At 52.9% G+C, this 27,034-nt stretch overlaps 3 protein-coding genes across 3 annotated transcripts; 1 reads left to right on the forward strand and 2 right to left on the reverse strand.

Moving 5' to 3' along the window:
- Nucleotides 1-3,924: 3,924 nt before the first annotated feature.
- LOC138729048 (ras-related protein Rab-40B-like) lies at nucleotides 3,925-6,048 on the reverse strand (the record flags this gene model as incomplete). The annotated part of the gene is made up of 3 exons (XM_069872916.1): nucleotides 3,925-4,842; nucleotides 5,242-5,464; nucleotides 5,932-6,048. Coding segments are annotated over 3 exons (612 nt in total), but the record flags the coding sequence as incomplete, so codon positions are not given.
- Nucleotides 6,049-18,559: 12,511 nt separating this feature from the next.
- On the forward strand, nucleotides 18,560-22,000 carry LOC138729049 (glutamine-rich protein 2-like). The gene is made up of 8 exons (XM_069872918.1): nucleotides 18,560-18,691; nucleotides 19,650-19,735; nucleotides 19,877-19,985; nucleotides 20,157-20,324; nucleotides 20,600-20,719; nucleotides 20,943-21,029; nucleotides 21,189-21,304; nucleotides 21,931-22,000. Exons 1-8 carry the CDS (start codon nucleotides 18,560-18,562, stop codon nucleotides 21,998-22,000), a joined length of 888 nt encoding a protein of 295 aa, XP_069729019.1.
- A 2,334-nt stretch (nucleotides 22,001-24,334) lies between these two features.
- LOC138729050 (ras-related protein Rab-40B-like) lies at nucleotides 24,335-26,458 on the reverse strand (the record flags this gene model as incomplete). The annotated part of the gene is made up of 3 exons (XM_069872919.1): nucleotides 24,335-25,252; nucleotides 25,652-25,874; nucleotides 26,342-26,458. Coding segments are annotated over 3 exons (612 nt in total), but the record flags the coding sequence as incomplete, so codon positions are not given.
- Between the last annotated feature and the right edge of the window lie 576 nt (nucleotides 26,459-27,034).

The raw sequence follows: 27,034 nt of genomic DNA on the forward strand, positions 1-27,034 counted from the left end.
GCCCCTCGCTGCCCCCCAGATTGGCTTGTTGATGTCATCAGGATGGTAGGCAACAAAAGCCTTGAGGAAAAGGTCCTGCAGGAACTGATAGTTCATAGTCACGGGCCAAGTGAGCAGGGTCCGTCCCCACGGGGCAGCCAGCCCCCCGAGCATGGCTCTGCATTGATATCTTCCTCCCTGGATGAGCAGGAGGAGCAGCTGAAACAGCTCCAGGCTGCAGTCAAGCAGCTGCAAGGGGACCAAAAGCAGGTCAGCTCCGCCGTGGTGAAGCTCCAGGACCACGTTGAAGAAAACAAGAAGGATATCCAGGTAGGTGGCTGAAAGCCCTGCAGGCTCAGAGCATCCTCCAGGCACATCCCGGCTGGGGACCACAAGGGACTTGTCCCCCTGCCAACGTGCTCGTAGCGCTGCCCAGCTCCAAATACCTTTCTGGGAGGCTTTGGAGGAGGGTGGCGAGGCAAGGGGGACTCGAGGGGCTGGGTGGTATCTCAGGCCACGCTGGGTCATCACGGGCGGGTTTCTGTGTTGGAAGGCTTTGTTCCAGTCTGTGGGGAACATAGAGGAGGACAAAGCAGAGAAGAAGGACTTGCAGCAGCTCAGGGAAGAGATGAACTCCAAGGTGAGGACTCTCTTGTCCCCTCCAGGCAGAACTGGCATCTCTGGGGCCTGGCAGCCTCAGGCAGCCTCCCCGCAAGGGTCTCCCCAGGCAGCTACCCCTGTCAGGGACAACCACGTCCCATCGCGGGGTTGCTGGCTGACAGGGTGCTCCCATCCACAGCTGGATCGCGAGGAGCTGGGGCCTCTCACGCAGCAGGTGATGAAACTGCAGAAGATCCTGAATGAGCTGCGCAAGGGGGCATCAAATGAACCGCCTGCCAACGCAGCTTTGACTAAGTGAGTGTCACAGGGACAGTGGTGGCTTCAGAGACAGCACTCGACCCCTTTGTGGCCTCTGGCCATCTTGGCCAATGCCCAAGTGTGGGGATGCTGAGGAAGCAGCTGTGCCTTCTTCTCCCACCCAGAGCAAGCAGCAGCTTCCCAACCCTAGAGGAGGTCCCAGGAGGGGCCACCCCTGGTTTGGAGCCCTCCTAAACGCACACTGGGCTGTGGGTGCAAAGGGTTTCTGGTGCGAGGGCAGGGGACACTGGCTTGTGCCCTGGGGCAGGGCTAGGACACACAGCACCCACAAACTTGAGTTGTGACCTGTCCTCCTGGGAAAGTGCAGGGGTGTTATTAGAGCTGAGGAAGCGATGAAAGCCGTGTGAGGGCTGCTTTGGATGGCAGGCGTGGGCTCCCCCTCCTTCACCCCATGTCCTTGCTCACCCTTCCCAGCCACTGGCAGCTGCCAGTTTTTGGAGCTGATGGTGGGGCCGAGGGGAGCGTGCCATGGCGTTGGGACCTTGCCAGGGGAGCGAGGATAAAGCAGGCTCCCTCTCCAAAGGTTCCCCCCAGCCCCTCGCTGCTCCCCGCAAGCCACATCCCTGCCAGGAGCTCACCCAGCCTTTCTCTCCCCTCTGCAGGCAATCGCTGGGCCGGCGCTCCTGCCTCTCCTGCGACCAGACCCTGGCCACGTGGCAGCCTGGCCTGTAAGGAGCACTCGGCACACCGGGGGGAGTAGGGAGAGAGGGGTGCGGGGGACGCCCCGCTGCGTGGGACACGGGGCCTGGGTGTCTGGGGTGGGGGGGGATCCGACCCTGGCAAGCCCCTCGCACGGCCCTGTGTGACAGAAGTGGGACAGGGACACCTCCCCAGAAGCAGGGGAGCCTGTCAAGGGTACAAGCCCAAGGCGCTCCTGGCTGTAGGGTGGCACCTGGGGTGCCGCGGTGCCAGGCGCTGAGCTCCCTTGTGCCCCATCCCACAGGGAGCAGGCGGCCACGGGCACGTTCTCCAGGGTGCCAAGGAGCTGCGGGAGCCAGCACACCATCACCACCTCGCAGCAGCGCCTCGCGATCCGCCAGCCCAAACCACCCAGCATCCCGCGGCCGAGAAATGTAAGGACGACAATGGTAGGGACACGGTGGGGAGAGCGAGGCCGGGAGAGAGATGCTGAGCATGCAGAGGGGTCCGTGCCTCAGTTTTCCCAGGAAGAGCTGGGGGTGGGAAGGTTGCTTAGGGATGCAGGATTCGGCCCTATGATTCACCCAGTCTGTTTTCTGCTTCTCAGGATGATGTGGAGACATTTCTGTTGGGCCGAGATGGCATTGTTTACCGTGGCCGGCGGTACAGGCAGCCGACTCTGTTCCATGGCAGGGACGATGGTATGGCCAGGGCTGGGTTGTGGGGGAACCCGAGGGTGTGATGGGGACTGTGAGGTGGGCAGGGCGTCCACGGGGCTGGGGTCTCCTGGACAGCAGCACAGCTCCTTCGGGGTGGGGACAGGACCCCTTGTCTGTGCGTCTGCTGCCGGGCAGGGGTCCTGCTGCCTGCCCCGTCCTGGGCTGGCAGAGCTGCCCCGGGGGCTGCAGGGGGCTCAGCTCTTCCCCTCTCCCCCAGGCTGTTGAACCAAGTCCTGTGGACAACTCTCCGGCCACTGCTCCTCCTGCCCCTGCAGAGTGGACTCGGCACGCTGGGAGCCAAGCGGGACAAGGAACACAACTGGTGGTGAGAAAAAGATTTGACGTTTTTTCTTCTATTCATTTCACATTACTAAAATCGTTCAACTGCACTGGCGCTCTGGTTTTCATTTTAGCAAGACTGATTTGAAATCTGTCCCCTATCTCCGCCGTCTCCCTGGCCCCAGCCAGCCGTGCCACCCTAGAAAGCTGTCACATCGGTCAAGCGTGACTTCCCCTTGGGCAGGCCGTGGGGGCCACTGCCAGCCACCTTCTCCTTGCTCCACCATGCAAGTCTCCTGCCTTCTGTGCTTGATGCCAGATCTCTCGCACACCCCTGCCCTGCTTCTGCCACACGGGAGAGTGACCAATGCAGTGAGCTCCTCACAGACACCGAGTGACCCGCAGTCCGGCAGTGACCTACACAGCGAACTCCGCAGAAAAAAGTGACCAGCACAGAGCCCGGGGACAGCGCACGGTCCAGCCCAGCCAGGCTGGCAGGGCAGCACGGGCAGCACTGAAACACTGGTGCCATTCTCAAGAGCCAAGAAGGCTCTTGGGCTGCGATCTAGGGCTCTTTGCTGTGGGCTGCGACCCACATTTCTTTCAGCTGTGGACAGGCAGTCTCCATCATCTAGCAGCTTCACCCCAGGACCTGCAGCACACCAGCACGTGGAGCCTGCTTATCACCCAGGGAGACATCCCACAGGAAGCCCTCCCAAGGTCTTAAACTACAAGACTTGTTCCCCACTGCTCTTTTAAGTAGCGATGCCTTCCTAGGTCCAGGTCCTGGCATAACATCAGCATTTTACTGGCTTGAATTTTCACTGCTCCCTTGCAGAGGCTCTGGACATCTGTGCTGATCCAGAAGGAATATCATAGAGACAACTTGACAGCATCTCACATTAGTGAAGACACCTGGGAGAAACTAGGATGAAGCTACACCATCCCTGCCAAGGTCTATTATTGCTCAGGAGAGCACGTCATACAGTTCCTTTGCAAACAGAACGACTTGGCATGTGTTATTCTTCCATATTTCAGTTACTCATCTTGAAGACATGTTGTATCAAAAGCATTACATGATGCTTTTAGGATGACCTCACATTCCTGCTTCCTTGTTCTTCAAAATCTTCTAAAGGAACAACCTTCCCTAGTTAAAGAAAGCATAATAGGACTTCTTTTCCAGAAACATTTATTTATTTATTAAATAGTGTTCTTTCCTTATAAAGCAGCTCTTCAAGTCATGTTCCTTTTACCATAGTGTCTTTGGCATTTTCCTCCTAGAACATTCTTGGAGACTGGTATAAAATGTAATTTTTTTTCTTTTTACAGAAAAATAAGTATTTAAACCACAAATTCATTTCCCAAAGTATTAAATAACATACCAAAAACTTTATCAAATCTAGTACATACACTAATGGGACAAAACCTTGTTGTGTATGTGCATAATAATTATATATACGTTTTTAGCTTAGTTAAGTTAGTGCTTCAAAGCTATTGAGGAAGCTTTAAAAAAAAATCCAGCTGCACAATTGCAGCATTACTAAAATTTGTCCCACTCTTTGTAGAATTTAACAACGTACACGATACATTGCGTTTAAAAACCTCCGCCTGAATGGGCAAACCAAGGACTCATTTTTGTATTTTTGAATAGTTTGCAAAAAGACAATTTTTATACAATTACACAGCAAGTCACTTCCCAGATTTCAGGAAATTAAGAACTGAATATAATTATAATTAACCCCTATGTGAAAACAAGGGTATCATGCAACTAGAACGCAGTATGAAAATCCAACAGTCAAATGCCACGTCCTTCCAGTCACACTGAACACATCATTCATTCCAAAGCAGCATTACTGCGGGAAGCAAGCTCTGAAAGAAGACTCCTCTTCCTTATTTCTGTCTCTGCTGTGTGATACATACACAGAGTGGGCTCAGTCATTAAACAAGGAGTCCTGGTGTTCAGTGCTTCCTTCACACGAGGGGATTCCAGCCAGGTTCCCTTCCCCATAGGGAGCTTAAGCAATTTTACAGCTGTTTCTTGTACAGTTTTTGGGTGGGCTCTGCGGAGGATGGATGGTTTTAGCTTTCTTTAAGCTGTTCCTTTTATTGATGTTGCTGGATGTGAGGGAGTATGAGCGTCCATGCATCATCCCGGCATTAAGGCCGTTTGCCATAGAGAAAGATTTGAGGTGGCTTCTTAAGGCAACAGGGAGAGGGAGCTTGTCAACAAGATGCACGGGGGTACAGGAGACTACGGCACGGCAGCAAAGGTCCTGCAGACTCAGTACTTAAAAACAGACATAAAACGTGCATTGCAATAGCATGCTTATGTCAGCCATGTGGTAGCAGCACACCCAGCACTCTGCGGGCCCTCTGTCCTTCCAGGATGAATTCTTATTTCTCCTCCCACACCCTTTCCCACACACACATTATCCAAAAAATCTGCTGTTTCAGTTTCCTGTTTATGACTGAACATGTAAGTTCTATGAAAGACGTTATTCCCTAAAAAAGTAGGAACAGTTTAACGACTGCAGATATATTTTCTGTTAGAAAGCAAATTCTACAGGATATCTGGTTGTTCTTTTTTGATGTTTTTGCATCAAAATGTCTTTAAAATATTTTATATAAATGAACCATAAGTCTTAGCTAGAAATGTATTTACACATTTTCAGTGCACATCGCTTACCCTTGTTCAGCCTCCAGAGCCTGTCCATTCCGTGTCTCATTAATACTGTTCTTGCTAGCTCAGTGAAGGACTCTGTAATATTGAAATTACAAAGTGGACTGACTTCAAAAAAAGTCATGCCCAGTCTCTCAGCGTAGGCTTGCGCTTGCTCAGTAGACACTTGGCGCTTGAAGGCTAAGTGGAGGCGATTTCCAACCAGGATTTTTGGCACACCAGGAGCATGCTGAGCAAAGAGAAGTAACAAACAATTAATATTTTGGCCTCCATTTTCCCCTTCCCTCAATTAAACCAAACAAAAGCTTTTCTCAAGACTTCAAGTCTAAGTGGCAGGTTGGACTAGATGATCTCTAGAGGTCACTTCCAGCTTAAGATATTCTATGATTCTCTGATCTCTTCCTCAGGGAAGAGAGGTTTGCACAGATGATGTGGCAAATCTACAGCGACTGCGACTACAATATCAAATCTTTGCCCTCCATATGGTTTCCATCAACACCTTTAAAGAAATCAGATGCTTGAGCTGATACATTTCCAACTTTCTAGAATTATAAACATAGAGTTCTAATCTTGGCATCCTGGGTAATTCTGTAGTAAGCGCTGCCTGCAAATGCCAGGAAAACAGTAGGAAGTATTGCAAGCAGTTGGTTTTCATCATCTGTTAGAGACTAGGGACAGTCTGGGATTGTACCTTACCTCATCTATTTCTTTTATCCATCGATCCATTCCATCAAATGACCAACGATTTGTAATATCATACACTAGGATTACTCCCTGTATTAAAAAAAAGTTAAAAACTAAGTTTAACGGAGAATACAGTCACAGAATAACTCAGAGAATTTACCTGTAAAATCTCCAAATCTGAAATAATCGTGCAAGATGCTGAGCAACTTCTCAATGAAGCAGAACCTCAGCATCCTGTGAAACCAAGCTCCATTACACATCAGCCACGGGGCAGAAGACCTCGCTTCGTTTTCGGGTCTGATGTGTTGGCAAATATTCTTTTTACAGCGGACAAGTTTGTATGATCATACACACACACGTTATAGCAAATAAATATTCTCAGTCACATTCAGTAGCTTAAAGGTTCAGTGCTCTCTGCCATTCTGGAACATAGCAGATGCAGCTTCTCTGAGCCAACACACGTAATGAGTTTCAGCAATACCTCAAAGTCTGAAGCTGTAGTCATCACATTTCAGACTATGTTTGTATTATTTCATATTATTCTTCAGAGTTTTATGTTATCAATTGCTCTTACTGGCTCCACAGTTTTAAAAGTAGAATTAGGGTATCTTTCTCATAGTAACTGAAGTATGTTAGCTTACTTTGCTTGATGTAACCAACAAGAAGGCATAAGAATATATATTACTGTATTTTACCCTGATTCAAATTCAAACTTATGGATTTTCCTCCACAAAAGAAAGTCCTGCCCCCTGGGGCTCCTGATGGGGGGGGGGGGGGCCTAGGTGAATTAACCATTGATGAACAGGATAACCATTGGTTAGCAGCTCGAGATAAACACAGAGAAAGGACTAACACTTAAGGGTAAACAGAATACTAATAATTCAGCCGAAACAACTGACACTTAGAACAGAAGCTGCTCACACTTAAAGAATACACAGGATGACAGTTGTTTAGCTAAAGCCTGGGCCGATAGAGCGGCCGACCGGTTGACAAGCAGGACAAGCACGGCCAACTGCTGGCATTACCAGGACTTCTCAGGTTTTATTCATTTCACATTAATAAAAACCTTCAATGGGTTCTGTTGTTCTTACATTAAGCAAGACTTGGTGAGGACAGACGTCCAGGGCTTTGAATCCCTCTACTCTTTTAACTGAAATAACAGGCTTGGTCTACAGTGCTTGACGTGTAAGTCGTCTTTTTCTGCCTTCCCCTGGAAGAGGGAAATAAAGAGCTTTTAGCTTTTGAAAGGGAAAAGCCTGAAATTCCCAGGAAAACTCAGCATACACTCAGTTCTGTCCCAAAGTTTAAAACCAAACATTCCAACAACTTTTGGGAACCAATTAGTCAAAGAACTAGAAATACAGAAAATAAAGAAAATGTTGGGGGAACAATATTGCGGGAGGTGAACAATATCCTCAGCGCCACAACTGCTGAGAAGGTTGTTTGGGGCCGACTACGAGTCTCTGGAAGTTTCTGGAGTGAGTGGGTGCGGGGCTCCCAGGGAGAAGGCCAGGAGCAGCGGGACCTGATCTGAGAGACAACAAGGACAGCGACAACTGGGGCAGGAAAGAAAAGAAAGCATTTTCCAGACAGTTTGTGAGTTAAGAATTTTTCTTGGGATGGCGGGAGGGTTTTGCAGGCCGAAGGACACAGGGGAGGGGAGAATGTCCTTGAAAGTCCTTGGCTGAGAGAAGGACCCAGAAAGTTCCAAGCAGCAGCCCGGAGACAGCGAACAGTTCATCTCAGCCAATCGTGGGCCAGGCCGAGGCGCCTGGACGAGGAGCAAAACCCAATCGTTGCAAAGAAAAGACCGCGTGATCTTGCTCGTTAACATATATAAAGGAGCCATTAAGGCTGCCTCGAGCGTTTTTGCTCCTCAGGCGGCGGGTTGTGTCTGGATCCCCTGAAATGGCGGAGGCGGGGAGGAGGCAGGGAGGCGGCGGCGAGGAGGCGGGATCGGGGAGAGATGGAGGCGAAGGGTCGTCTGGCACGGGGCAAACCTGCCCCCAAATCCCCGAATGGGGAATCCAGGTGAGCGGCTGGATCTAGAGCAGGAGAGATGGGGGCCCAGGTATTTCACGGGAAGGGTCCCCGGGCACTGGAACAGGCTGCTCAGGGACGGGGTTGGGTCACCTTCCCTGGAGGGGTTTAGGGGTGGATGAGCTGCTGAGGGACACGGCTCAAAGGCCCTGGAGCTCTGACAGAAGCCTCAGAGCCTCGCACCCCCTGGATCTTCTGGAATTTCTCTACCACATGGGAGAGGGGTGGAGCTGGGAGGGCCCCGTGGGGGGAAATTGTCCAGCCCGGCTTTGCTTCCCCGTCTGCCTTAAAGGTTTATCCGCAGGCTGGCCGAGGCGTGTCTGTTGTGGGGCAGCGAGCAGGGCAGGGGGGGCAGCAGCCGAGCTTCCTGCGCCAGGTCCCTGCAGGGAGGTCTCTGCTCTTCTTGGCATGCGGCTGTTTGAAAGGGAGAAGGTGGGCACATGTGCAGGGAGGGCGGGGGAGAAGGTGGCAGGAGCTGGGCATGTGCCGCCCTGGGGAGAACTTCTTCCCAAGTGCCCCGGGGACCCGGGTTGGTGCCGGTTCGGGGTGTGGGGGGTGTTGGTGTCAGCAGGTGACATTGCAATGAGAGGTGTCAGGCCTGGTGTGACACTGCCCGTGGGGCACTCGGTGTGTGTGAGCACCCTGTGTGCGGACTGGGCTTGTGCCACAGCCCCGCCGATCTGCTGCTCCTCCTTGGCTCTTGAGGGTGGGACCAATGTCTCAGTGCTGCCCATGCTGCCCTCTCAGCCCGGCTGGGCTGGACCGTGCCCTGTCCCCGAGCTCTGTGCCAGACACAGCGGGGAGGAAGGTCCTGCTCCCCAGGGACCCTCCCCTGGGGCTCATCCCCACCAACCCTCTCTGGTGCTGTGGTTTTCTCACAGGTTCTCGAGGAAATAAAGGCCACTCGAGCCTCTTTAAAGAAGTTTGAGGCCACGCTGGAGCAGTTGGTGGCCCAGATGGCTTACCTGCAGGCACAGGTGAGGTCTAGGGGCGAGCACTCCCCCTGCCAGCTGGATCGCTGGGGTGGTCCTGGTGGGGTTCCCAGCCACGTCCCTGGGCTGGACCCCCAAAGGGTCTCCCCAAGCAGCTACCCCCGTCAGGGACAACCACATCCCATCACGGGGTTGCTGGCTGACAGGGTGCTCCCATCCACAGCTGGATCGCGAGGAGCTGGGACCTGTCAAGCAGAAGGTCCCAAAAGAGGTGCGCAAGGGGGCAACAAAGGAACCGCCTGCCGACGCAGCTTTGACTAAGTGAGTGTCACAGGGACAGTGGTGGCTTCAGAGACAGCACTCGACCCCTTTGTGGCCTCTGGCCATCTTGGCCAATGCCCAAGTGTGGGGATGCTGAGGAAGCAGCTGTGCCTTCTTCTCCCACCCAGAGCAAGCAGCAGCTTCCCAACCCTAGAGGAGGTCCCAGGAGGGGCCACCCCTGGTCTGGAGCCCTCCTAAACGCACACTGGGCTGTGGGTGCCAAGGGTTTCTGGTGCGAGGGCAGGGGACACTGGCTTGTGCCCTGGGGCAGGGCTAGGACACACAGCACCCACAAACTTGAGTTGTGACCTGTCCTCCTGGGAAAGTGCAGGGGTGTTATTAGAGCTGAGGAAGCGATGAAAGCCGAGTGAGGGCTGCTTTGGATGGTAGGCGTGGGCTCCCCCTCCTTCACCCCATGTCCTTGCTCACCCTTCCCAGCCACTGGCAGCTGCCGGGTGTTGGAGCTGATGGTGGGGCCGAGGGGAGCGTGCCCTGATCTTTGCTTGGGGCAGCTGAGACAAAGCTCATCGTAAACCCCGTGGGATGCTCCATCCCCCACGCCCAGTGTTTGCTCCCAGGCTGGGAGAATCCCACCCCAGCAAGAGCTACAGGAAACCTCTCCTGTTGTCCTCGCCAGCACCCCAGTTCCCATGGAACTGAGATGTTGTAGCAGTGTGTGGGAGCAGGTCCTGTGGCGCTGGTGGGGTTTGGATGCTCCCCTCTGTGGATTCTCCGCTGCCAGATATGAGCAGATCCTTTTCCCGCAGTGGGAGCCCACAAACAACTGCTCTCCCTCCTCATACCCCCTTGATTCTGGAAGCAGCCATGGGGTTGCGACCTTGCCAGGGGAGCGAGGATAAAGCAGGCTCCCTCTCCAAAGGTTCCCCCCAGCCCCTCGCTGCTCCCCGCAAGCCACATCCCTGCCAGGAGCTCACCCAGCCTTTCTCTCCCCTCTGCAGGCAATCGCTGGGCCGGCGCTCCTGCCTCTCCTGCGACCAGACCCTGGCCACGTGGCAGCCTGGCCTGTAAGGAGCACTCGGCACACCGGGGGGAGTAGGGAGAGAGGGGTGCGGGGGATGCCCCGCTGCGTGGGACACGGGGCCTGGGTGTCTGGGGTGGGGGGGGATCCGACCCTGGCAAGCCCCTCGCACGGCCCTGTGTGACAGAAGTGGGACAGGGACACCTCCCCAGAAGCAGGGGAGCCTGTCAAGGGTACAAGCCCAAGGCGCTCCTGGCTGTAGGGTGGCACCTGGGGTGCCGCGGTGCCAGGCGCTGAGCTCCCTTGTGCCCCATCCCACAGGGAGCAGGCGGCCACGGGCACGTTCCCCAGGGTGCCAAGGAGCTGCGGGGGCCAGCACACCATCACCACCCCGCAGCAGCGCCTCGCGATCCGCCAGCCCAAACCACCCAGCACCCTGCAGCCGAGAAATGTAAGGACGACAATGGTAGGGACACGGTGGGGAAGAGCGAGGCCGGGAGGGAGATGCTGAGCATGCAGAGGGGTCCATGCCTCAGTTTCCCCAGGAAGAGCTGGGGGTGGGAAGGTTGCTTAGGGATGCAGGATTCGGCCCGGCAGGGCTGGATTATGGGGGAACCCGAGGGTGTGATGGGGACTGTGAGGTGGGCAGGGCGTCCACGGGGCTGGGGTCTCCTGGACAGCAGCACAGCTCCTTCGGGGTGGGGACAGGACCCCTTGTCTGTGCGTCTGCTGCCGGGCAGGGGTCCTGCTGCCTGCCCCGTCCTGGGCTGGCAGAGCTGCCCCGGGGGCTGCAGGGGGCTCAGCTCTTCCCCTCTCCCCCAGGCTGTTGAACCAAGTCGCAGCACGCCAGGAGCCAAGCGGGACAAAACTGCAACCCGTAGTGAAAAAAAGATTTGACGTTTTTTCATTTATTCATTTCACGTTAATAAAATCGTTCAACTGCACTGGCGCTCTGGTTTTCATTTAAGCGAGACTGGTTTGAAATCTGTCCCCTATCTCCCCCGTCTCCCTGCCCCCAGCCAGCCGTGCCACCCTAGAAAGCTGTCACATCGGTCAAGCGTGACTTCCCCTTGGGCAGGCCGTGGGGGCCACTGCCAGCCACCTTCTCCTTGCTCCACCATGCAAGTCTCCTGCCTTCTGTGCTTGATGCCAGATCTCTCGCACACCCCTGCCCTGCTTCTGCCACACGGGACTCTCCACTCCACCATCTCGTGGCCACTGCAGCCAAGGTGCCCCCAGCCTCCCCAGCCCCAGCCACGCCGCCTCTCTCTGTCGGCCCCTCTGCGCGTCGCTCCTCCAGCCCTGGCCCAAAGCTCTTTCCTCCTGCCCTGCAGGAATCTCGGGGCTGCGTGTGCCTGGCTGGGCTGTCTCTCCAGCACAAACCGGGCCGCTGCAGCGCTGTAGGAGAACCAGGGCCTGGGATGGGGAGGACACCTCCAGCTCTCTGCAGAAGGCCGGGTGCCCTTCCTCTTCTGAGCGGGCGGCCCGTGCTCAGCTCCCACATCCTGGCTGACTGGGGAGGTTCCAGTCCATGGAGACTGGCTGATGTTACACCCATTTACAGGAAGGTGTAAGAAGGGACGCCTTTTCTGGAAGGGCATTCAATTCAGTGCTGAACTGTAAAATAAAAAGGTTATTGCCTTTTCCTTCAACAAGAGCTTTCAGCCCTTACACCTTTAGAAGCCTCTCTGTGGGAGCTTAAGTATTCCCAAGGTCTCGTTGCCATTTAGGAATACCATCTAGATTCTAACTACAGTCACCAAAGGTCAAACATTAGGCCAGACATATATGAGCTTTAACACCTTTGACACTCCCTCTGCTCTCCTGCCACTCAAGCAGCTTGTCCCAGGTGGCCCCAGTCATCCCCTCATCCCCACCACCACCTGATGGCTACTCTAAAAGGACATGGATCTGTTGGAGTGAGTCCAGAGGAGGCCACAAAGGTGATCTGAGGACAGGCTGGGAGAGTTGCGGTTGCTCAGCCTGGAGGAGAGAAGGCTCTGGGGAGACCTTAGAGCAGCTTCCAGTGCTGAAAGGGGCTCCAGGAAAGCTGGGGAGGGGCTCTGGATCAGGGTGTGCAGGGATAGGATGAGGAGGGATGGTTTTAAGCTGAAAGAGGGGAGATAGAGATGAGACATTAGGAAGAAACGTTTCGCTGTGAGGAGGCCCTGGCCCAGGTTGCCCAGAGCAGTGGTGGCTGCCCCATCCTTGGGGGTGTTCAAGGCCCAGTTGGATGGGGCTTTGTGTGACCTGATCCAGTGGGAGGTGTCCCTGCCCATGGCAGGGAGTGGAACTGGTTGCAGCTGCAGCCACCATGGTCACCCCCCTTTCTTCTGCCATGAAAGGAAAAGATAGGGGGAAAGAATCCACCAAGGACAAGGTACTTCTCCATTGTGAGTCTGCAGTTTTCCTAAGATACTGCTGGTATGGACTTCAAAGTTAACATGAAGATTGTGCCAAACTCTCCTTCTGTGTGTTTTTTACAGGAAATATTTTAACACGAGTACTAACAAGAAGTTAAATTCCAGTTGCATCCCAGAGGAGGAAGGGGATTTGCACCTGAGGCACTAGCTGCCACCAGGCTTGCTCAGGACTCCCTGTTGACTCTTTGAACCACCCAGACTCCATGTGCCATGAAAGAAACACCTAGGAGAGGGACGCTGTGTCCTGGGACACTGGGCACGGGGATGCTGCTGCAGCCCCCACAGCAGAGCCCCGAGTTCTGCTAAACCCTGTAAAAGCAGGGCCCGAGAGCTGCATCAGAGGATTGGGGAGCGGAAGAGAGTCTGGAAAAGGCTTTCTGGGGTGCAGGTTCCCTGGCCAGAGCCTGTGATGAACCTTCCCCTCTTGAGGTGCCAGTTTGGCTTTCACTTGTCTGTACAGCCAGACATGCCAGCACCATCCTGAGCAGGACGCCAGCACCATCTACAGCCACAAGAACCAGGAATTCTGTGCAAATCTGCTCCCCGCTCGGCCCCAGCAGCACTGATTTCCTGAAAACAGCTGCCTCCAGTCGGGAATCCTTCCTTCTCCTGGCCATACTCTCTAACCGCTCCACGTCCATGAGGACGTGCTCTCCCCTCCCACCAGAAAGGGCTGTGGCAGGGCAGATGCTTTGGTAGCAGCATAAACAGGCTCTCGGTGAGGGCAGAGCTCCGGGGTATGGGGCGGGGAGATTCCCCTGTCTCCCACTCCGGGTGGAATAAACGATGGACAGACAGGAGCAGAGCAGTCTTCCTCTTCTGTCTAAGCCACCTGAGCAGGTCCCTGCTCTCTCATGGAGCGACAGGAAGGGAAAGCCCTCGATGTGTTGCTTTTATGCAAATTAAATGTCTTTCTGATGGGATTTGGGGCAGAGCTAAAACCTCCCATGGCCCCATCTCGCTGGCCAGGTCCACTCTGCAGATGAAGCAGGAGGTGGATGAGCAGCAAGAGCAGCAGAAGGCAGGCAAGGGCACGCTGGAGCAGTTGGTCCTTAGGGCAGCTCTAAAGACCATGAAAAAGGAGCAGTCACTCTAGTGACCATGAAGCAGGAGCAGGCAGAAGTGCAGGCAGCGCTCTCTCCCAGCACAAAGGCGCAGGAGCAGCTCAAGAACTGACTAGAGGACGTCAGGACGTTCCAGGAGCTAGTGGACTCCTCCACCCACCATGCAGCGGAGAAGGTAGGACAAGCAGAGCCAGGTAGGGAGAGCCTGGACAGGGTCGGTCTGGGTCCCCCGCTTGGCGACATTCACTGCAATGTGGGGGATCCCCTGGCTGCCCCCTACACTGACTTGTTCAAGTCATCAGCATCCTTGCCATCGAAAGCCTTGAGGCAAATATCCTGCAGGCAGCGATTGTTCACGTGTGAGTTCCCCGTGGTCAGGCCATGGGGGCCGCTGCCGACCACCTTCTCCTTGCACCACCCTGCAAGTCTCCTCTGAAGCTAAGTAACCTACGCTTAACAGTTTAATTTAACCATTAAGGCAGGTACACTTCATTCAGCGCTGGAGAAGACTCGGGATTTGTCCTCAGAGTGCTTCTCAGAGCAGTGATTTCACAGAAAATTTATACACAGAATTGTTTGCAGTGATTTCACAGAAAATTTATACACAGAATTGTTTTCAAATTCAAAGTGACAATTATACTCGTTCCCGGAACCTCAGACCAGCTCAGAGTCCTCAAGGTGTGGCCACATCTGAGTGGTCAGTCTCAACCACTCTGGGTGCCAAAGGAGAAGGGTCGTTAAGGCTGTCTTAGTTAATCTTGCTTCTAACACCTCACAGTTGATGTTCCATCCCACCATTTACCAATCTCCATTTCAATCCCCCCTTTTTCAAGGCCTTTGCAAATTCTTTTGCAAAAGAGTCGCAAGAGGTCTTATTGTTTAAAGTCCTCTTAAAATGTTTCCCTGACTCCTTTTATTTTCTAAAACTGATGCTGAAGTTGTCTAGTTTCAAGATTTGAGGCCTCCAAGGCTCGGGTATAATGGAGGTTCCTTGCATACTTACAAATGAATCTCTTTAAATTATTATAATTCATGGGCACGGCTGCTCCTGGTGTTAAAAGGAAGCCAGCGTAGTTTCAGATTTATATGACAGTTTTGACAAGCACGTATAGTTCCCAAAGGTTTGAATGAATACATATGTGTTGTACTGAAAAAAATCGGCATTTAAACAAAAGGCCATATTATTGTATATTATACAGGCAAGTTTTCTTTTAAAGGTGTTCAGCGTTCTGTTGTCCACTGACTGGTGGGCGATTTCTTCACTTGATCCAGGTTCTTTCACCTTGGTTGCTGCCAAGGCTGTTAATAATACTTCGTACGGCCCATTCCGCTGTTCTCCCGGTGGTTTTCCTGTAAAATCTTTAAAGACAAACTTATCCCCAGGTGTAAAAGGATGTACAGGTTGATTCTAAACCTCTAGGCCATGCACCTTGTTCCTTTTTGGTTTGTTTATTGGTTGGTTGGTTGGTTGGTTTTTTGTCTGTTTCTCAAGCAAGTTCAGCTGGTTTTGTTAGCTGGTTAGACAAATTCTCACCTAATTCTGTGAGATCTCCTGTATACTGCAGTTGCTATAGGGGGCTAATACTTTTCTTTCCTTTTTTCAAAACCTAAGCAAGGCCAAAGGAAGCGCTTGATGCCAATATAGATTGGCTTCTTGACAAATTTTAGCTGATTGCTGTTTTATCAGCAACAATCTGATGTTTCATTTTCTCCACCTGGCCTCTGGCCTGTGGTCAGTATGGAGAATGTAACTGCCAAGCAGTTCTTAAAATTTCACTAATCTTTTTACCACTTTAGCACAAATGTGTGCCTCTACCTGGCAACATTACTGCAGGCTCTCCAAACGAGGTACAATTTGTATCAACAATGCTCTGTGACTTGTGCTTTGCTTGTCCTGCAAGGAAAAGCTTCTGGCCAACCTGAGAAAGTATCTGTTAATGCTAATGAACACCAGTGCCCACCAACACCGCCCCCCCCCGCCCCCCAACCCCCCTCCTATTGGGAGTTCAGAGAGATCTATTTGCATTCCTATTATTTACACCCAAAGGGTTTGTTTTGGTTTGGTTTCATTCGGGTTTTTTGTTGTTTTATTTGTAACTCCTCTAAGACCAATTTCCACAGCGCTCCTGATGGCATTATTATTTGTCCATCTGGAACATAAAATCACCCATTATCTACTTCTCTTCCTGCCATATTGATAATCGATTTTCTGTCTTCCCTTGAATATTTATCCAATTTTAAATCAGAATCAGGGATTTGAAGTTTACCGCCTGGAATCAAAGCAGATATTACCTCTCCATTTTTCTGCGGCCACCCTGGCCTCAAAATCTCCTGCCAATTTGTTACCGATTTTCCGGCCAGGATCACCTCTCTGGTGACCTTTGTAGCGAGTGACAGCCACTTCTTCTGGAAGATGTACAGCTTCCAGCAGCTTTAGGATTTCTGCTGCATGTTTAATGTGTTTTCCTTGGGCAGTAAGGAGTCCTTGCTCTTTCCATATAGCACCGTGAGCATGCACCACTCCAAAGGCGTATTTTGAATCTGTCCATGTATTTATCTTCCTTCCTTTTGCTAATCCCAGTGCTTGACTTAAGGCGACTATTTCGGCTTTCTGGGCTGATGTTTACATTCTTTTAATAACCCATATTGGCAATAACCGTTTTTATCCCCTTGCAACCTTCTAATTGCAGAGGGTGTTACCTGACATGGGCCAAATTTACCTTCTCATGCTTCACATTTCTGGCCTTCCAGGTATCTCAGAAGCCAACATGCCTGGATAAACCTGTTCCAAAATCTCTGCTGTTACTGGTGGGTTTTTTCCACCTGTTTTTATTAAAGACAAACTCAATGCTTTGATTAGTTGATGATCTCTCACTTTAAATTTTGTACCTCCTGCTCCAAATATTATTTCTGTCTCTAACTGCTTTAGTAAATCTCCTCTCATTAATTGTCTAGGGGCTCCTAGCAAACAAATTCGTATGTACCCACTTGTCTTCCAATTCACATTTAGCAGACTGCACAAAGAAGGCTTTTTCGGTTTGGCCAGTAGCTCCTATTACAATCACAGTATTTTATTTGGATCTGCAGGAATCGGTTGCTGGTTTACACAGAGGCTCCCGTATCTATCAAGAATATAACCTTTTCACTCGTATTCCCCAGCTTTATTTTAACCAGTGGATCCTCCAGGGTAATTTCCCCATGTCCCAGTCATTCAAGCTCAGCTACAACACCCGGTTCCGATTCCTCTACAGTATGCACATCGATTATTTCTTAATTCCATTCTCTTACCACGTTCTCTTGCCACTCCAGGTGATTTTGCAAACTGGAAAACATACCTGCACACATTACTTCACCCAATTCTCCTCACACCTCAAGAACCAACGTTCATTGCGACAAGGTGTTATGGCCACTTTTCCCCATCATCGAGCTTATACACCAGCCACCACTGATTGTCAAAAGCTTTTACCAGGGTTTATCTGTTTGTCCACCACTCGGTGGACCACTGATCCCCTTAAGATCTAGCTGGCTCTTCTTCAAAGCGCAGCCACTCTGCCAGCCTCCCATCTTACGGGTTCTGGGTTTGGGCTCCTCAACCACAAATCACTTGCACTGCATAGGTGGATCTCTCCTTGCTGTCCTGGATCTTACATTCAGGACAACTCAAATCCCAACCATATGTTACCCACAATTTCTTGCTACGTTATCCTTTTATCCAGCTAGGGGGCAGAATAAAACATTAAAACATCCCCCCTTCCTTCCAGCCACTGGGAGGCTGAGCTCACAGGAACGTGTGACCACCTCATCTCTTCTCTCTCTGCACCCAGCTACAAGAAACATGTTCCTACGTTCTTAGCAAAGAAGGCCTTTCAGACGAAGGAGCCGGCGTTAGAGGTGACTGCACCGGGGGAACTATGTGGCGGCTAACTGAAAGGCAAAAAGCGGTTCTCAGAAATGGCAAGAGCAGGAGGACATTTCAAATCCGGGGGCTACGCACCTCCAGAGGGGAACGAGGAGGTTATGGGCTTTCAGTGCTACAAACGCATCCTCACGTTTCGACTTGCGTTGATGTACGTTCAGTCAGGTAGCTCCCAACTTGCAGGAAGCCTGGGGTTGAGGGCAAAATCTCTCCTGTGTTCTGATCCCTCAGCCCCAAAAGAAACCCCTTGAGGTGCTTCCTGGCTGGCTGTGGTCTCCCGGAGCCTTCCCGAGCAGAGCAGCCCCTCTCTCCCAGCCGGCTCGGCGCTCCTGGGCAGGGAGCTGCGGGAAGCTGCTGCCAGAGAGCAGCCCGGCCCTGCTGTGGGCAGGGAGGGCAGGGCAGAAGGCGGCGGGACCGGGGCATCTGCCAGCCCTGGGGAGAACTTCATCTCAAGCCCCTCGGGGACCCGGGGTGGCACCTGCAGGCTCCTGGGGGGTCTGTCACCTGGCAACGGGTGAGGTGACAATGAGCCCTGTCCATCCCCCCCACCCCCCCCATTGTGACACTGCCTGGGGCCACTCAATTTCTGGGATCACGGGGTGCCTGGGCGTCACTCAGTGTCTGTGCGGCACCGGGTGTGCGTGAGGCACTCGCTCGGAGACACTGACCCTCTGTGGGTCCCTCAGTGTCCGAGGGGCATTTGGTGTGCGTTGCGCACTCTGTGTCCTTGAGTCCCTCTCTGTCCGTGTGTCCCACAGTGCCTGTGGGGCTCCTGGTGTGGGCGAGGCGCTTGGTGTCTGTGGGTCACCCCCTGCCCGGGGCTCACTTGCTGCCTGAGGCGAGGGGCACGAGGAGGAGGAAGGCTGCCCGCTGACCACCCTCCCACCCTCCCGGCTCCCCTCCAGACACAGAAACTCCTGTCCCACCCCGAGGGAATCTCTGTGTTTCCAGGCAGGGCAGCAGCCATGGCCTCAAACACCCTGTCCCAGTATCTGGACACCGCCTTCGTCGCTCCTGACTGCCACAACATCAACTTCAAAGTGCTGTATAACCTGCTGCAAGCCATGGTCCAGCGCCTGGGAGACCCACCCGCAGAGGTACAGCCCAGACAAGAAGGGGCACAGGGCGGAAAGCGAGGCGGTGATGGTTATTTGGTCACCACGTGGAGTACACGGTGGGAGGGAAACGGGGCAGGGAAGGGGACAACCATCCGTCTCCAGACCCTCCCTGCTGGGCTGTCTGGGAGTGATGGGGCAGTTACCACGCTTGGAGAGAGACTTGGGTCCTGCTCATCCCCAGGGAGTTCAGGGATGGGGAGTGGGATGGGTTTCATCAGAGTTGCCTTGCCTCCTGCTTCTGGGGTCCTTGGTTTTGCCGGCTGGAGGTCCAGGACCCCTGGCGTTCCGGCCCCATCATCCCCTTCATCCCTTTGGTTCCTGCTCCTGACCTAGCGCTTAGGTACCACGTGTGCTCCTCGGGCAGCTGAAAGGCTCCAGCAGCACCTCCTGGGGCTCACCTCCCACCGCAAAACCCTGTTAGGACAGAGCCCCCTTCAGCGCTGCAGGGCCAGAATCTGCTGGGGCTGGGACCTTTAGGGAATCCACATCCTGCGGACGTATCCAGGCTCCCCTGGCACCAAGAGCACTTCCCCAGGGCTGCAGCCTGGCTGCCCCGGGGCCCAGGCTGTCGGGGCAGTGACCCAGCCAAGGGCTCCCAGCCTCAAGGGCCAGCAGCCAGGACCCCCCGGCACGGGTCTTGCGGGGAGCCTGGTGTGGGCAGGCAGGGCTGGATCCATCGCTGCCGACTTGGCTTGTGCCACAGCCCCCCCGGGGCAGGGCTGGGGGCTCTGGGGAGCTGCTGCCCCTTCTTGGCCCTTGAGGATGGGACCAATGTCTCAGTGCTGCCCGTGCTGCCCTCTCAGCCCGGCTGGGCTGGACCGTGCCCTGTCCCCGGGCTCTGTGCCGGCCACAGCGGGGAGGAAGGTCCTGCTCCCCAGGGACCCTCCCCTGGGGCTCATCCCCACCAACCCTCTCTGGGGCTGTGGCTTTCTCACAGGTTCGCTTCAAGGAAATTAAAGACATGAAGGCCACACAAGCCCGTTTGGAAATGGATTTACAGAAGATCCAGGAGGCGCAAGTCAAGTAAGAGGACAGCAGAGGGTTTCCTACCCTGTGGGGCTATGAGGGAGACTGGGAGGCCGAGGAGCATCCCGGTTTTGGGGCACGCGGCCCCAGCAGCCCCGTGGAGGCTAAAACCTCCCATGGCCCCATCTCGCTGGCCAGGTCCACTCTGCAGCTGAAGCAGGAGCTGAATGAGCTGCGAGAGCAGCAGAAGACGGGCAAGGCCACGCTGGAGCAGCTGGTGGCCCAGACGGCCGACCAGCAGGCACAGGTGAGGTCTAGGGCCGAGCACTCCCACTGCCAGCTGGATCACTGGGGTGGTCCTGGTGGGGTTCCCAACCACGTCCCTGGGCTGGAGGAGGCCTTGGAGCCTCCATGGTCTCTGGACTCGTTGAGTGCATCCATCTCATCTCAGTGCCCATTGCTTCTCCCATTCTCGCAGCTGAATGACCTTAAGGAGGCTCTGGTGACCATCAAGAAGGAGCAGGTCCAAGTGCAGGCAGCGCTCTCTGCCAGCACAAACGCGCAGGAGGAGCTCAAAAGCTTAGTAAAGAGTGTCAAGAAGATCCAGAAGCAGGTGGACTCCTCTGCCCACCATGCAGCAGAGAAGGTAGGACAAGCAGAGCCAGGTAGGGAGAGGCTGGCAGGGGTCGGTGTGGGTTCCTGGTTGGGTGGCGTTCCCTGTAATGTGGGGGAGCCCCTCGCTGCCCCCCAGATTGGCTTGTTGATGTCATCAGGATGGTAGGCAACAAAAGCCTTGAGGAAAAGGTCCTGCAGGAACTGATAGTTCATAGTCACGGGCCAAGTGAGCAGGGTCCGTCCCCACGGGGCAGCCAGCCCCCCGAGCATGGCTCTGCATTGATATCTTCCTCCCTGGATGAGCAGGAGGAGCAGCTGAAACAGCTCCAGGCTGCAGTCAAGCAGCTGCAAGGGGACCAAAAGCAGGTCAGCTCCGCCGTGGTGAAGCTCCAGGACCACGTTGAAGAAAACAAGAAGGATATCCAGGTAGGTGGCTGAAAGCCCTGCAGGCTCAGAGCATCCTCCAGGCACATCCCGGCTGGGGACCACAAGGGACTTGTCCCCCTGCCAACGTGCTCGTAGCCCTGCCCAGCTCCAAATACCTTTCTGGGAGGCTTTGGAGGAGGGTGGCGAGGCAAGGGGGACTCGAGGGGCTGGGTGGTATCTCAGGCCACGCTGGGTCATCACGGGCGGGTTTCTGTGTTGGAAGGCTTTGTTCCAGTCTGTGGGGAACATAGAGGAGGACAAAGCAGAGAAGAAGGACTTGCAGCAGCTCAGGGAAGAGATGAACTCCAAGGTGAGGACTCTCTTGTCCCCTCCAGGCAGAACTGGCATCTCTGGGGCCTGGCAGCCTCAGGCAGCCTCCCCGCAAGGGTCTCCCCAAGCAGCTACCCCTGTCAGGGACAACCACGTCCCATCGCGGGGTTGCTGGCTGACAGGGTGCTCCCATCCACAGCTGGATCGCGAGGAGCTGGGGCCTCTCACGCAGCAGGTGATGAAACTGCAGAAGATCCTGAATGAGCTGCGCAAGGGGGCATCAAATGAACCGCCTGCCAACGCAGCTTTGACTAAGTGAGTGTCACAGGGACAGTGGTGGCTTCAGAGACAGCACTCGACCCCTTTGTGGCCTCTGGCCATCTTGGCCAATGCCCAAGTGTGGGGATGCTGAGGAAGCAGCTGTGCCTTCTTCTCCCACCCAGAGCAAGCAGCAGCTTCCCAACCCTAGAGGAGGTCCCAGGAGGGGCCACCCCTGGTTTGGAGCCCTCCTAAACGCACACTGGGCTGTGGGTGCAAAGGGTTTCTGGTGCGAGGGCAGGGGACACTGGCTTGTGCCCTGGGGCAGGGCTAGGACACACAGCACCCACAAACTTGAGTTGTGACCTGTCCTCCTGGGAAAGTGCAGGGGTGTTATTAGAGCTGAGGAAGCGATGAAAGCCGTGTGAGGGCTGCTTTGGATGGCAGGCGTGGGCTCCCCCTCCTTCACCCCATGTCCTTGCTCACCCTTCCCAGCCACTGGCAGCTGCCAGTTTTTGGAGCTGATGGTGGGGCCGAGGGGAGCGTGCCATGGCGTTGGGACCTTGCCAGGGGAGCGAGGATAAAGCAGGCTCCCTCTCCAAAGGTTCCCCCCAGCCCCTCGCTGCTCCCCGCAAGCCACATCCCTGCCAGGAGCTCACCCAGCCTTTCTCTCCCCTCTGCAGGCAATCGCTGGGCCGGCGCTCCTGCCTCTCCTGCGACCAGACCCTGGCCACGTGGCAGCCTGGCCTGTAAGGAGCACTCGGCACACCGGGGGGAGTAGGGAGAGAGGGGTGCGGGGGACGCCCCGCTGCGTGGGACACGGGGCCTGGGTGTCTGGGGTGGGGGGGGATCCGACCCTGGCAAGCCCCTCGCACGGCCCTGTGTGACAGAAGTGGGACAGGGACACCTCCCCAGAAGCAGGGGAGCCTGTCAAGGGTACAAGCCCAAGGCGCTCCTGGCTGTAGGGTGGCACCTGGGGTGCCGCGGTGCCAGGCGCTGAGCTCCCTTGTGCCCCATCCCACAGGGAGCAGGCGGCCACGGGCACGTTCTCCAGGGTGCCAAGGAGCTGCGGGGGCCAGCACACCATCACCACCTCGCAGCAGCGCCTCGCGATCCGCCAGCCCAAACCACCCAGCATCCCGCGGCCGAGAAATGTAAGGACGACAATGGTAGGGACACGGTGGGGAGAGCGAGGCCGGGAGAGAGATGCTGAGCATGCAGAGGGGTCCGTGCCTCAGTTTTCCCAGGAAGAGCTGGGGGTGGGAAGGTTGCTTAGGGATGCAGGATTCGGCCCTATGATTCACCCAGTCTGTTTTCTGCTTCTCAGGATGATGTGGAGACATTTCTGTTGGGCCGAGATGGCATTGTTTACCGTGGCCGGCGGTACAGGCAGCCGACTCTGTTCCATGGCAGGGACGATGGTATGGCCAGGGCTGGGTTGTGGGGGAACCCGAGGGTGTGATGGGGACTGTGAGGTGGGCAGGGCGTCCACGGGGCTGGGGTCTCCTGGACAGCAGCACAGCTCCTTCGGGGTGGGGACAGGACCCCTTGTCTGTGCGTCTGCTGCCGGGCAGGGGTCCTGCTGCCTGCCCCGTCCTGGGCTGGCAGAGCTGCCCCGGGGGCTGCAGGGGGCTCAGCTCTTCCCCTCTCCCCCAGGCTGTTGAACCAAGTCCTGTGGACAACTCTCCGGCCACTGCTCCTCCTGCCCCTGCAGAGTGGACTCGGCACGCTGGGAGCCAAGCGGGACAAGGAACACAACTGGTGGTGAGAAAAAGATTTGACGTTTTTTCTTCTATTCATTTCACATTACTAAAATCGTTCAACTGCACTGGCGCTCTGGTTTTCATTTTAGCAAGACTGATTTGAAATCTGTCCCCTATCTCCGCCGTCTCCCTGGCCCCAGCCAGCCGTGCCACCCTAGAAAGCTGTCACATCGGTCAAGCGTGACTTCCCCTTGGGCAGGCCGTGGGGGCCACTGCCAGCCACCTTCTCCTTGCTCCACCATGCAAGTCTCCTGCCTTCTGTGCTTGATGCCAGATCTCTCGCACACCCCTGCCCTGCTTCTGCCACACGGGAGAGTGACCAATGCAGTGAGCTCCTCACAGACACCGAGTGACCCGCAGTCCGGCAGTGACCTACACAGCGAACTCCGCAGAAAAAAGTGACCAGCACAGAGCCCGGGGACAGCGCACGGTCCAGCCCAGCCAGGCTGGCAGGGCAGCACGGGCAGCACTGAAACACTGGTGCCATTCTCAAGAGCCAAGAAGGCTCTTGGGCTGCGATCTAGGGCTCTTTGCTGTGGGCTGCGACCCACATTTCTTTCAGCTGTGGACAGGCAGTCTCCATCATCTAGCAGCTTCACCCCAGGACCTGCAGCACACCAGCACGTGGAGCCTGCTTATCACCCAGGGAGACATCCCACAGGAAGCCCTCCCAAGGTCTTAAACTACAAGACTTGTTCCCCACTGCTCTTTTAAGTAGCGATGCCTTCCTAGGTCCAGGTCCTGGCATAACATCAGCATTTTACTGGCTTGAATTTTCACTGCTCCCTTGCAGAGGCTCTGGACATCTGTGCTGATCCAGAAGGAATATCATAGAGACAACTTGACAGCATCTCACATTAGTGAAGACACCTGGGAGAAACTAGGATGAAGCTACACCATCCCTGCCAAGGTCTATTATTGCTCAGGAGAGCACGTCATACAGTTCCTTTGCAAACAGAACGACTTGGCATGTGTTATTCTTCCATATTTCAGTTACTCATCTTGAAGACATGTTGTATCAAAAGCATTACATGATGCTTTTAGGATGACCTCACATTCCTGCTTCCTTGTTCTTCAAAATCTTCTAAAGGAACAACCTTCCCTAGTTAAAGAAAGCATAATAGGACTTCTTTTCCAGAAACATTTATTTATTTATTAAATAGTGTTCTTTCCTTATAAAGCAGCTCTTCAAGTCATGTTCCTTTTACCATAGTGTCTTTGGCATTTTCCTCCTAGAACATTCTTGGAGACTGGTATAAAATGTAATTTTTTTTCTTTTTACAGAAAAATAAGTATTTAAACCACAAATTCATTTCCCAAAGTATTAAATAACATACCAAAAACTTTATCAAATCTAGTACATACACTAATGGGACAAAACCTTGTTGTGTATGTGCATAATAATTATATATACGTTTTTAGCTTAGTTAAGTTAGTGCTTCAAAGCTATTGAGGAAGCTTTAAAAAAAAATCCAGCTGCACAATTGCAGCATTACTAAAATTTGTCCCACTCTTTGTAGAATTTAACAACGTACACGATACATTGCGTTTAAAAACCTCCGCCTGAATGGGCAAACCAAGGACTCATTTTTGTATTTTTGAATAGTTTGCAAAAAGACAATTTTTATACAATTACACAGCAAGTCACTTCCCAGATTTCAGGAAATTAAGAACTGAATATAATTATAATTAACCCCTATGTGAAAACAAGGGTATCATGCAACTAGAACGCAGTATGAAAATCCAACAGTCAAATGCCACGTCCTTCCAGTCACACTGAACACATCATTCATTCCAAAGCAGCATTACTGCGGGAAGCAAGCTCTGAAAGAAGACTCCTCTTCCTTATTTCTGTCTCTGCTGTGTGATACATACACAGAGTGGGCTCAGTCATTAAACAAGGAGTCCTGGTGTTCAGTGCTTCCTTCACACGAGGGGATTCCAGCCAGGTTCCCTTCCCCATAGGGAGCTTAAGCAATTTTACAGCTGTTTCTTGTACAGTTTTTGGGTGGGCTCTGCGGAGGATGGATGGTTTTAGCTTTCTTTAAGCTGTTCCTTTTATTGATGTTGCTGGATGTGAGGGAGTATGAGCGTCCATGCATCATCCCGGCATTAAGGCCGTTTGCCATAGAGAAAGATTTGAGGTGGCTTCTTAAGGCAACAGGGAGAGGGAGCTTGTCAACAAGATGCACGGGGGTACAGGAGACTACGGCACGGCAGCAAAGGTCCTGCAGACTCAGTACTTAAAAACAGACATAAAACGTGCATTGCAATAGCATGCTTATGTCAGCCATGTGGTAGCAGCACACCCAGCACTCTGCGGGCCCTCTGTCCTTCCAGGATGAATTCTTATTTCTCCTCCCACACCCTTTCCCACACACACATTATCCAAAAAATCTGCTGTTTCAGTTTCCTGTTTATGACTGAACATGTAAGTTCTATGAAAGACGTTATTCCCTAAAAAAGTAGGAACAGTTTAACGACTGCAGATATATTTTCTGTTAGAAAGCAAATTCTACAGGATATCTGGTTGTTCTTTTTTGATGTTTTTGCATCAAAATGTCTTTAAAATATTTTATATAAATGAACCATAAGTCTTAGCTAGAAATGTATTTACACATTTTCAGTGCACATCGCTTACCCTTGTTCAGCCTCCAGAGCCTGTCCATTCCGTGTCTCATTAATACTGTTCTTGCTAGCTCAGTGAAGGACTCTGTAATATTGAAATTACAAAGTGGACTGACTTCAAAAAAAGTCATGCCCAGTCTCTCAGCGTAGGCTTGCGCTTGCTCAGTAGACACTTGGCGCTTGAAGGCTAAGTGGAGGCGATTTCCAACCAGGATTTTTGGCACACCAGGAGCATGCTGAGCAAAGAGAAGTAACAAACAATTAATATTTTGGCCTCCATTTTCCCCTTCCCTCAATTAAACCAAACAAAAGCTTTTCTCAAGACTTCAAGTCTAAGTGGCAGGTTGGACTAGATGATCTCTAGAGGTCACTTCCAGCTTAAGATATTCTATGATTCTCTGATCTCTTCCTCAGGGAAGAGAGGTTTGCACAGATGATGTGGCAAATCTACAGCGACTGCGACTACAATATCAAATCTTTGCCCTCCATATGGTTTCCATCAACACCTTTAAAGAAATCAGATGCTTGAGCTGATACATTTCCAACTTTCTAGAATTATAAACATAGAGTTCTAATCTTGGCATCCTGGGTAATTCTGTAGTAAGCGCTGCCTGCAAATGCCAGGAAAACAGTAGGAAGTATTGCAAGCAGTTGGTTTTCATCATCTGTTAGAGACTAGGGACAGTCTGGGATTGTACCTTACCTCATCTATTTCTTTTATCCATCGATCCATTCCATCAAATGACCAACGATTTGTAATATCATACACTAGGATTACTCCCTGTATTAAAAAAAAGTTAAAAACTAAGTTTAACGGAGAATACAGTCACAGAATAACTCAGAGAATTTACCTGTAAAATCTCCAAATCTGAAATAATCGTGCAAGATGCTGAGCAACTTCTCAATGAAGCAGAACCTCAGCATCCTGTGAAACCAAGCTCCATTACACATCAGCCACGGGGCAGAAGACCTCGCTTCGTTTTCGGGTCTGATGTGTTGGCAAATATTCTTTTTACAGCGGACAAGTTTGTATGATCATACACACACACGTTATAGCAAATAAATATTCTCAGTCACATTCAGTAGCTTAAAGGTTCAGTGCTCTCTGCCATTCTGGAACATAGCAGATGCAGCTTCTCTGAGCCAACACACGTAATGAGTTTCAGCAATACCTCAAAGTCTGAAGCTGTAGTCATCACATTTCAGACTATGTTTGTATTATTTCATATTATTCTTCAGAGTTTTATGTTATCAATTGCTCTTACTGGCTCCACAGTTTTAAAAGTAGAATTAGGGTATCTTTCTCATAGTAACTGAAGTATGTTAGCTTACTTTGCTTGATGTAACCAACAAGAAGGCATAAGAATATATATTACTGTATTTTACCCTGATTCAA

Source organism: Phaenicophaeus curvirostris, chromosome 19 (assembly GCF_032191515.1).
Source record: "Phaenicophaeus curvirostris isolate KB17595 chromosome 19, BPBGC_Pcur_1.0, whole genome shotgun sequence".
Classification (NCBI taxonomy): Eukaryota; Metazoa; Chordata; class Aves; order Cuculiformes; family Cuculidae; genus Phaenicophaeus; species Phaenicophaeus curvirostris.

What these genes read in the sequence shown, in the direction of transcription:
- LOC138729049 (XM_069872918.1), top strand. Translation starts at nt 18,560, where the DNA reads ATGGCCTCAAACACCCTGTCCCAGTATCTGGACACCGCCTTCGTCGCT. An exon ending in TGGGAGACCCACCCGCAGAG is followed by an intron (nt 18,692 to 19,649) that starts GTACAGCCCAGA and finishes GCTTTCTCACAG; the next exon opens with GTTCGCTTCAAGGAAATTAA. An exon ending in CCCACCATGCAGCAGAGAAG is followed by an intron (nt 20,325 to 20,599) that starts GTAGGACAAGCA and finishes CTGGATGAGCAG; the next exon opens with GAGGAGCAGCTGAAACAGCT.